General features: G+C 38.3%; 1 protein-coding gene across 5 annotated transcripts in view; it reads right to left on the bottom strand.

Moving 5' to 3' along the window:
* Positions 1-3,546: 3,546 nt before the first annotated feature.
* Positions 3,547-11,819, bottom strand: part of CCDC138 (coiled-coil domain containing 138) — a 58,182-nt gene continuing 49,909 nt past the window's right edge. For all 5 annotated transcript variants that reach the window (XM_054010667.1, XM_054010697.1, XM_054010678.1 and 2 more), the window contains 2 exons: positions 6,373-6,511; positions 3,547-5,187 (listed from right to left, as the gene is read on the bottom strand). In XM_054010667.1, the coding sequence (XP_053866642.1) occupies positions 5,016-5,187; positions 6,373-6,511 (311 nt within the window). In that variant the 3' untranslated portion in view covers positions 3,547-5,015. The remainder of the gene's footprint in view (positions 5,188-6,372; positions 6,512-11,819) is intronic.

The following is an 11,819-nucleotide window of genomic DNA, read 5'->3' as shown; positions in this document are numbered from 1 at the left end:
TGTGACAGGCAGTTCCCCAAATAGGGTAGGAAAGGTATTGGATAGGACTGGTTTAGTTCTTCTGTCCTCATGTCAAACTTGACGTTGAAGCTGAATCCCAAAGGAAGATGTAGCTGATAGTACGAGGCTTAAACAGTTCCCTACTCTGTTGCTGAGGACACTTCTGGTGTTGATAACACTGGTCTACAATTTTTGAGAAGTCGCCTGCTTCAGAGATAAAATGTGCTATTTATTATGTATTTTGATGTGCTGAATTCAAATATGACAATTAAAACAACTGATTGGCTACTGTTTCTAAGATATTTAAGTTTTTACATTTTATGTCTATGTATATTGTGTAGATAGAGTTTTAATCATAAATTGTAAACCTAGGTCTTTTCATGTGTTTATGGTTGCTTTATGTGATATTTCACCTGTCCTGTTTATGTAACACTTTAAAAATCAGCAAAAGGGTTATATAAATAAAATTTATAATGAAACAAAAGGCAAAAAACTATTATGTACATAGTTTAGTCCTATTCAGCGTCCACTCGGCGCTTCTTGGCTTGTCTCTTGTATTCATTAAATGGAGCATCTCTTGTCACTGTCCAGCAATAGTCTGCAAGCATTGATGGGCTCCATTTGCCCTGATAGCGTTTCTCCATTGTTGCAATGTCCTGGTGAAATCGCTCGCTGTGCTCGTCGCTCACTGCTCCGCAGTTCGGTGGAAAAAAATCAAGATGAGTGCAAAAAATGTATCTTTAGTGACATGTTCCAACCAAGGCTTTTGTATGCCTTGAGGAGGTTTTCCACCAACAACCTGTAGTTGTCTGCCTTGTTGTTTCCGAGAAAATTTATTGCCACTAACTGGAAGGCTTTCCATGCCGTCTTTTCCTTGCCACGCAGTGCATGGTCAAATGCATCATCTCGAAGAAGTTCACGAAATCTGAGGACCAACAAAGACACCTTTCTTTATCTTAGCTTCACTTAACCTTGGAAATTTTCCACGGAGGTACTTGAAAGCTGCTTGTGTTTTGTCAATGGCCTTGACAAAGTTCTTCATCGGAACCAGCTTGATGTGTAAGGGTGGTAACAAAATCTTCCTTGATTCAACAAGTGGATGCTGAACACTTTTCCTCCCACGCTCCAATGACTGTCGGAGTGGCCAATCTTTCTTGATGTAGTGGGAATCTCTTGCACGACTATCCCATTCGCAGAGAAAACAGCAGTACTTTGTGTATCCAGTCTGCAGACCAAGCAAGAGAGCAACAACCTTCAAATCGCCACAAAGTTGCCACTGATGTTGGTCATAGTTTATGCACCTCAAAAGTTGTTTCATGTTGTCATAGGTTTCCTTCATATGGACTGCATGACCAACTGGAATTGATGGCAAAACATTGCCATTATGCAGTAAAACAGCTTTAAGACTCGTCTTTGATGAATCAATGAACAGTCTCCACTCATCTGGATCGTGAACGATGTTGAGGGCTGCCATCACACCATCGATGTTGTTGCAGGCTACAAGCTCTCCTTCCATGAAGAAGAATGGGACAAGATCCTTTTGACGGTCACGGAACATGGAAACCCTAACATCACCTGCCAGGAGATTCCACTGCTGTAGTCTGGAGCCCAACAGCTCTGCCTTACTCTTGGGTAGTTCCAAATCCCTGACAAGGTCATTCAGTTCACCTTGTGTTATGAGGTGTGGTTCAGAGGAGGAGGATGGGAGAAAATGTGGGTCCTGTGACATTGATGGTTCAGGACCAGAAGTTTCATCCTCTTCCTCGTCTGACTCAAGTGAGAAGGATTCTGGTGCATCAGGAACCGGCAGTGCTTCTCTGTGGGGTACTGGGCGTATAGCTGATGGAATGTTTGAATAATGCACAGTCCACTTTTTCTTCTTTGACACACCTTTCCCAACTGGAGGCACCATGCAGAAGTAACAATTGCTGGTATGATCTGTTGGCTCTCTCCAAATCATTGGCACTGCAAAAGGCATAGATTTTCTTTTCCTGTTCAACCACTGGCGAAGATTTGTTGCACAAGTGTTGCAGCATATGTGTGGGGTTCACCTCTTGTCCTGATCTCCAATTTTGCAGCCAAACTAAAGGTGATAGGCTTTCTTAACCATAGTGGTTATACTGCGCTTTTGTGATGCAAAAGTCACTTCACCACAAACATAGCAGAAGTTATCTGAACTGTTCACACAAGTACAAGGCATCTCTGCTCACTTTGGCTAAACAGAAATGTGTCCCTTTGCAAAATCAAACACTGACAAATAAGAGAGCACGACACTGTATGATTTCTAGAGCTGATATAGGGCAATTTGTTCAGCAGAGTAATGTAAGCTTTGTTATGATTGCATCATCCATGACTACTAGGAATTACATGATGCAATTCATATCATGTATGACGCAATACCAGCTTCAGATTGCATCATTCATTGTTTTGCCAAAAAGCATGTACTGTCCAAACCCAGTCATAGATTTATTCATAGATCCAGTCAAAGATGTATTTTAGTCATTTCTGGTTTAAATTGAGATCCCTTCCCTTTATAACTCACTTATCCTCCGCCATTCCCAAGTCAAGGGTCGTATATACTGACCCAATAACATATCTTGAAAACTAGAGCCAAACAAAAATTTTAAGCATCATTTTCGTTCTCAGTGACCCAGAATTAGTAAAATTTGACTACATTTATTTCAGAAGCATTTTGGCTGTAGAGTAGTGTAATTCCTCCTTTGATAAAAACTGGACAAAGATTATCACAGAGGGTACCTAAACAAAGATACAGTAGAGCTCCTCATCAGCTGGAAGACCCCTAAGGATCTGGCCATCGATTTAATAATCAAGAGTTAGTACAGATCCATCTCCTTGAGCTGGGAATCACTACCCTCGCTCAAAGTGTAGATATAGCCTTATTCTTCTTGGAGCTAGCTGACTGAGTATGTGCTCAGGCAGCTAGCCCAAGCTTCCACCATGGCCCATGCTACTCCCAGCTACACTTTTCAGAGCCATTTTCAGAGCACTACCTCTAGCAGAGCTAGCATAGCTGTCTACCCATGCTGGGAAGTACACTCACAGCTGCATGTAGACATACCCTTAGTAGCATATGCCCTCTTCTCCACCCACAGGCACATCCCCTTAACATTACTGTAACTACAATACACCATAGACCAGGCATGGCAACCTTAGTTCAGTCCTTCTCAATCCCCCCTTCTGCAAACACCTCTTTATGAAACTATAACCTACTGCTATTAGTAGTTTTGGATGTTTAGTGCAGTACTTGTTTGTATTGGGAGGGAGTAGTAGCTTAGTAAATGGAGTGATGGAAGGCCGACAACCCTGCAGGAGCAGAATTAACAATGAGGTGTGTGTAGCAACTGTAACATCTTCACAAATCAATTTTTTGTACATTAATTTCTGAGCATTTTTAATGCTTAAGCAGGAGTAGAAGATTATGTTGGGCAGGGTGGAACAGATCATGAGTAGAAGAAATGCGGCTGCTAACAGAAAATTGGCACGTAAAACCTTCTCTGTTGTGAAATAAAATTTGACAAAAATATATCTGCTGCGGGAGAAGTTTTTATTCGAAGATTTAATCCATCAGCAATCATTGGCACAAACTTTCAGCTATGATGAATAATAGCTAAAAGCTATCTGAAATCTCCCCTCCCCCCCTTTTTTTTTTTAAATTATACGTTGCACTAGATACACTCAGGATTTCCCGTCTACCATATTTGGTGTAGAATGATGTCTTAAAAAAACATTAACAAAAGGTCAGACTGCAATGGACATATTTCTGTCAGAGCCCTAATTCAAAGACTTTGTAGTAAGAAACCAAACAAAACCTGCACAGAAAACTCAAAGGGCATTAAAGCTAATCTTGTATGAAGTTTCACATGGACTGGTCACAAAGTTAATCAAACACAGACTTATTATAAAGCAGGTTCTTAAATTATAATCACAGCTTCAATTATATAATTACAAGGAGTTGCGAAGAATACATCTTGTAGTTCTACAGAATGGCATAATCAAACACAAACATTAGAAATGAAAGACTTGTTGGGCCAAGTGACTCATATTGTTTACATATGCATTTTTTTTGAGTACTGATACCTATGCATATAAATGACAAAATTAATTGACTGTTAGTGTTTGAAAAGTACGTATGGAAAAGTGCGTGCATAAGTAGGAGACTGGACTACGGCCCTTTTGGACATTAATAAAATAGAAAATAGATTCATTTTATTAAAAGATTATGGCTTTTAACTGAAGTAATATTATTCCAAAAAATTTAATACTTTATATTTTCAGAAATATTACAATCAAAATCCATAAAAAATACAAAACCAGTATCATGAGTTAATAAAGCACAGCGATGTACCGCAAATACATATAAGTAAAGAGATAACAGTGAACAGCGATTCCTGTAAATACTGGATATTGCAGACCAGAGAAAATTTCTCATTCAACATATACCTAATATACATCAAGTTCAATTGCATCACAATTTGACTTCAGTACATTAAAACAATCATTTTCCTGAAATACATTTGCAAAAAGACTAATGTTTCCATGTTATGTGCCACCTGTACAACAAAAAAAATAATAATAAATGTTGGTAAAACACTGAAGAATTTTAATTTTTAATATTTTTAAGGTTAACTCATATTTCACAACTTTGTGAGGAAAGTAGGTACTAGTGGTGTGTCTAGCAAGCAGGTGCCAGTTGTGTTGAACAGGTCAGTTTTCTAGAACAGCACAGCACTATCCCTGTAGTATATTTCAGCTACATTTAAAATTTAAAAACAAAGAAGGCCTCTTGAAGATTGTGCAATTTTCCACCTTCTCTTTCAACGAATACACTGATTGTAAGGGAGGGTAACATGACAAATTCTAACCCATGCTGTAATAAATGAGCTATTGATGTTCTTGTTAGCGAGTTTGCACTATCTTTTGCTAGTTTTTATAAATAAATATAATCTTGTTTGTACAAATTATACAGAACATAAACCATAATAAAATACCATTTGTTAGTGACTTGTGCTTAGACTGGAGATAAGAGAGTTGGTCTTTGTTAAGCCCAAATTAAAGAGAATTGAATTGAGGTTAATACAGAGAAAAGCATGATTTGGATGTGTTGTCCTCTGCAGCTCTTGGATCATTAGATGAATAGTAAACAATTCAAACATCTTCTTATTACTTCTGCAAAAGATTTTCATATAAAATTAGTCAGTGACAAAAATTCATTGGATTACTTTCAAGTATGGGAAGAGAATTTCAAAATCACTATTCTGGAGAGACTGACTTTTTTATGGAACCAAAATTTGTGTTGTATTTTATATTCCATGAATGTGATTCTTTACATTGTCAGTGATAATGGCAATCTCTCTAAACTGCTATGGTTTTGCTGCAGTGTGACAAAAAAAAAAACAACATGGCCCCAGGCAGAAGTATCCTTTCCCACAGATAAATGGCTTTTAAATGTAGCCCAAGGAAACCTTAAGGAAGAGATGAAGCAAGTTTTCATAGCTGTGAAAGAGGGATAGGGTAGTAGACTAAGTGGTGGGGGGAGTGCAGGGGGAGAGAGACAGCCCTGGAAATACAGACAGAAAGAAACGATACTTAAAAATATTGTAGACAGATCCAACACTGGAAGATCCAACAGCTGATAGGGATGTGAGGGTTTTCTTTTTTTCAGTCTACAAATTTTTAAGCAATTTTGTTTGAAAAAAAATCACAATTTATTAAATTCTAACTTATCTCCAATGAAAAATAGTTTTTTTCTTTCAACTTAGAAACTTATCTTGTTTTCCCCACCTAGAGTTATAGGGTTTGTTTGTTTGTTTTTTATCCTCAAGAAGATCAAAACTAATCTATATATCCCTAATTTTCTGGGGGAAAAAAGTGTCCAGTACCTAATGTGAATAAAATACTTTAATTTAGGTCTCTGTTGTTTTATAAGAGAAGTAATCAAATCAAATAATCCACTGGCATAATTCAGTACAATGTGTGATATCATTAGGCAGGTGAGAATTTCTGTTGCAATAAATTTGTAAAGCAACAAGCACAGAGAAAGATCCTTAGAAAGGGTCAAATTTAAGAGTCTAAATTCCCTTTTCAAAAATGACTTCTGGGCACTTAGAAGCTTAACTGTCACAGCAAGTGGATAAGACTTAAGGCTTCTAAGTGCCTAAATCACTTTTGAATATAGGATCTAGATTCCTATGTCACATCGGCCCTTTTGTAAATTTCAACCCAGAAAAACTGTTACAAAGTAACTCAGCAAAACTTAGGGTCAAGGAGAGAAAATGAAGTCAGAAAGCTTATGAGGAGGAATACAAAACAGCAATTTTTGATAACTAGGACTACAAAATAAAAAATATTTACTTGATTCTGGAGAGTTTTTGCAGTATAATGCTGAGTTTTTCCACTATCAGTAGATCGAGTTTAGGATTTCGAAGCAACACAGAACAAGTACGGAAAAAGGTCTCATTGCTGCAGGCTTCTAGGAAAGGCTGCAAAAAACCTGTAAAGTAATAATGTAATGTTCTCATCAATTAATTTGGTAGAAAAAATCCAATACTATAGTTAATAAAAGAAGAAGTGCACTTTATACTTGCAATGTAACAAGACAAACGACATAACTTTTTGGCTTCTACTGCACTTTTGACATAAAACTCTGTCAGAATCAGAAACTACAGAACCTGAGCTACAATGCTGTGCTGACATTACCAATAACACTTGAATATAAAACAAGGTAGTAAACACAGTAAAAGAATTTTGCTTTCTCAACAATAAAAAATGGCAGGAGGGAGGGAGGGCTACTTTTAACTAAAGTGATAATTCTGCATCTTTGACACACCTATCTGAAACTCACATATCAGCAGTGCACATCATGTGATCAGCAGGCAGAAGCACTAAGCAGTGTCAAAGGTGGTTCACCAAGGAGTATTGCTTTAAGAAGCTGCAAAAGTACATGTCAGCAGATGATACTGAAACACTTATAGAAGCTAATGTGAAACTAAGAAATCTGTCATCAAAATGTTTGTTTAGTAGTACTCAGCTTCGAGACAGGTGCAATAAAAACTGAGCAAAAAAAAGATTGATCCATATAAATATTAATATAACTCCCCTAATGCTGCATACCTAAAGCTTTTGGTCAAGTCATGCTGCATTTCTATTCACTTTTGTTCTCTTCTCCACAATCTTATTGCTCATATATACACAATGAAATCTGTCCACATTTCATCACATTTTCGTACCTAACAAATTAGTTTATAATTACAAACCATCAAATTCTGTGTTTAAGAGTTCAAAAAACTAATAAGAACACCAAGGGTGAACAATTCATTTTTTTGGCCTGACAGGGCAAAGAGAATACAAATACACCACTACCTCGATATAACGCGACCCGATATAACACGAATTCGGATATAACGCGGTAAAGCAGTGCTCTGGGGTGGCGGGACTGCGCATTCCAGTGGATCAAAGCAAGTTCAATATAACGCGGTTTCACCTATAACGCGGTATGCTTTTTTGGCTCCCGAGGACAGCGTTATATCGAGGTAGAGGTGTACAAATACATGCATCATATTGCTAAGTCCCCCCCCCCCCTTGTGAAATGGGCATGAACGTGCATTTGTTCCACCCAAAGGTAGATGATGTTTTTTAAAAATTAAAAACTCAGTTTAGTTTTTATTTAAGTCAATTTTTATTTAAATTAAATATTTTTCTTTTTTAAAATAAACCTACTTCAAATTACATTTGAAATTATGTCAATTTACATTAAGACCTAAGCCTACTTTAGTCCATTAAAATAATTTAAATAAAAAAAAAATACAGCAGCATCAATAAGCCCTCCTCAAATTACAACGAGATAAAGTGTGCCTATTTTTAAATTGTATAACTGGGGTAAATAGCTGACTTTTTAGGTCAACTCAAGGTTTATAAATTATCAAAATGTTGTGTACTACATTAAGTAGCCTTTTTTTTTCCCCATTCTTTACAAGGGAGCAAATATTGGTATTTACATTTTTCCAAATGTAAGTACTATAGTTTCTGTTCTGCATTTTTAGGGCTTTGTCTATATGGTGGGGTAAGGTGCTCTACAGAGGTATGGCTTCTAAAGTGCACTAGCGCGTTGTGCATTAATTGGTCAATGTAGACCCGGCTGATGCACACTAAAGGTTCCCCAATGAGCTTTAACATCGTGCTGTTTCTAACATGTGCTGTTTCTAACAGCACTACATTAAAGTGCACCAGCAGGGTCTACATGGATCAAGTAATGTGCAACATGTTAGTGCGCTTTAGAAATCACCCCATCTCCCACCCACCCACCGTAGAATACATTACCCACCCCACCATGTAGACAAGCCCTTAAGCACCTAAATACTTTAAAATATCTGTCAATTCACTAACTCCAGGTAATACTTCCTTTGTTTAATAAATTTTAAATGCAAAATATTCTCTGATAAACTTGTTTTCTTTCTTATGTTTCTTGCATATATAAGGTAACTTTATGCATCTAATAAAAAACAAATGTAAAATGTTGCTTTTGTACACTTTTAATTCCAATTTCCATCTAAATGCAGCTTGGCACAAATCCTGGGTAAAAAAATATCAAATGTTTACCAGTCACCATTTTCTAACATAAAAAAATGTTAAAATTGAGAATTCAAATAAATGTAGGTTAACCTATATAATTGTTTAAATACATATGTAATATACAGTATATTCTTCCAGTTAGCAAAAGGAAGTACCAAATTGAGCGTAAAGGCTATATTTGGTTGCAAATCAACATGTTCCAATGGTTATAACAGCCAATGAGAATGAACTTTTCTTTAGGACAATAACCAAAAAGTACAAATGCAAAACCAGACTAAAACCAATTATTTAAATCAAGGTTTCCTGCTTGTTGATTTAAACCATGATTAAAATAAGTGCGGCTCCGGTGTGGGTGGGCATCCCAAGCAAGGTCCTTTACCCAGTGGCCCTTGATCCGGCTTGCTCAGTGCCGGGTCCCTCTTCTTAGGCACCAGCGAAGGGGACCAATGCCGGTAGGAGCCCGGTGCACTGCGCAGAGGCCGAAGTGCTTGGCATTACATCAGGCCGGGCTGGCTCCGAGGCTGGATAAAGAGCGGCCTCCATAAGGAGGGCCCTCAAGCAAATGTCTCATTCTTTCTGTGTCCTGGGACGAAAGAGCTTACAGATATGACACTTCTCTTTAACGTGGGATTCCCCAAGGCATTTCAAACAGCTACCATGCGAGTCACTAACAGTCATAGAGGCCTGTTGCAATCAAAGCAGGGCTTTAAACCCAGAGACCAGGGCATGCCTCGCTTGGGGCAAAGTCCACACAGTCACCCTAACTGACTAACTACAGGACTTAACAGCTACTAACTAATCTATTACAAACAAAACTATTTACAGCTGGCACACAAGGTTCGGGAGTAGGAGAAAACTGCTGACCACCGAGAAGCAAGGGAAAGAGGCACTCCGACCAACCACCACAGGTGGTAAGAAGGAACTGAGAGGGCGTAGGGCCAGCGGTGCCTGATATACCGACGCATGAGCGTGGCACTCAAGGGGGCACCACAGCCGATACTACAGATACCACCAAGGCAAGTCTCCAACAATTGTGCATGTGGGCGCACGCACACCTAGAATGGAATCGATGTGCACAAGCACTCAAAGAAGAAAGTGTATTTCTTTTGAAAGTTCCTTTGCATGTGTGTTGAGCAAAGTACTTTATAAATGAAATGTCAAGGTGCTGCTATCAATTTAGTGAAGATGCATCTTTGTTTAAAAAAACAAGGACATATATATTTTTATTAGTCATAATAGATAGCCTGGGAGTGAATACAAGATTGTAATTTATTTCAGGAGCTTTACTGAACCCAGTATAAACTAATCCCAGAAAGCACAACTCAAGCAACCTAACACCATTTCGAACAATGGCTGAAAAAAATCTACTTGGCAGTGACAAGTGGGAGTCTTTCCCTTGTCAGCATGAAGGTCTAACTCATCAATTTCTGCAGAATTTAAGCTTTCGTTTATTTATAGTTTCTAGCCCATATGATTGTGAAGATACCCTTCCAAAAGTAACCTCTATGCAAAGCAATGCAATGTTGCCTTCCTGCGTATGCAAACATATGACTCCAGTGCCTTTTTCTGCTTCCTATAGCTTTATTTAACAGCACCAAGTGAAATTAACAAGATTTGTCAGTTTCATGCTGCTACTCTGTGGACAGTAGTGATACTAACAAGGACTGTCAGTTTCATGCTGTTGGATGAGAATGCTGAGGAATAGCAAAAGCACAGACCATGGAGTTACTCATGATAGAAGGCTGACAAAACATAGGCTAATAGAGTGGAAGAGTAACAGAAACCCTCCTCGTTTACAGGCCCCATGAAGAGGTAGATGAAAGGATTAATTCTTGTAATTCTGCTTTGAAAGTATCATTTCACTGGATTCCTACCCTTGGGCTTCCCTACAGTGAAACAGGCTGACATCCTTTAGCTGTCAATGAATTTTGGCTCTTTAAGACTCCTTGATGAACCTGACACAGAGAAGTTCCTAAATTGCAAAAGTAATGTGTACAAATATTTATGATCGGATCATCAGAAAAAAATCAACAATTGAAAGGACAGTGAAAAGGTGAGTAGAAATCAAAGGTATCTTCAGAGAAGCAAAATTACAAGTGGGTAATTCTCTCTCTCTCTCAAGTTACCATTATTATGTTATGGTAGTGCTTAGGGTCCCCAGTCAAGAATCAGGGCCCTAGTGATTGAGACATTGCACAAAGTTCCCCTGCCTCAGAGAGCTCACAATCTAGGTTTGTGACAAGACATAACAGAAGAATAAAACAGGCAAATGTGGAGCAGAGGAATAGGGCTGGGTTTCTACTAAAGAGTAGACAAACTCTCAGATTCTCCAATCACACAGGGGGAAAAAATACTGTCTGAGGCAGGTTCACATCCCAGGAGAATCATGGAGTCATCCAAAATTCCCATCCACAACAGGAGATGGGAGGACTAGAGGGGAATTTTGAATAGGAGATGATCAGAGGTAAGAATGTATATTCCTCTATATGAAGATAATATGGTTTGTAATACAAGGCAAATTTAAAAAAAAGGAAATTCAGGCTCTGGAACATACACTTGTAAAGCGTCTGAAGACTTTACTATACCGGACATCATAACAAGACAGCAGAAAGCCAGTTTCATAAAGATCTACAAAAACATCCTCCTGGAGGAAAATATATAGTTCAGGAAAGGAATATCATTCCAGCACACAATTCAACACCCAACACAATCTGACAAAGGGAACTTAGGTTCCAACGTGAAAACAATTTTCATTTTCTAAGGTAATTGTGTCCAGAGAGGAACAGCTATAGACCATTTCTGTCAGCTATCGAGCAATGTCACTATCCATCTGATTCTGTCCTTAATGTGACTGTCCAGGTCGACCATATACCCAAAGTGTACCTCTGGTCTTTCTACAGGTACTTTACTTTTGAGACAATAGGGATCATTGTGGAAAAAAAATTGAAATCAAGATCTCAGGGCCATGTAATTTGAGGCAGACAGATCCTGAGTAGATCTACGCAGGAAATTCTTTTTCCATCCTGCTAAAGTGTTCACAATTTTAAAAAGTTTTCCTATTGAGCACTGAGACAAAACCAAAACAATGTGCATTTTCTGAAAAAACAGAGGAAGAGAACCCCAGAACAATCAGCAGCCTAGAGGTTAGCGCTCTCATCTCAAGTGGGAGACACAAGTCCCAGCTCTGAATCTCCCATATCCTAGCTGAGTACCCTGAGCACCAGAAGGTT

Source organism: Malaclemys terrapin, chromosome 1 (genome assembly GCF_027887155.1).
Source record: "Malaclemys terrapin pileata isolate rMalTer1 chromosome 1, rMalTer1.hap1, whole genome shotgun sequence".
Lineage (NCBI taxonomy): Eukaryota > Metazoa > Chordata > Testudines > Emydidae > Malaclemys > Malaclemys terrapin.
This window is presented reverse-complemented; position numbering and strand designations above follow the sequence as displayed.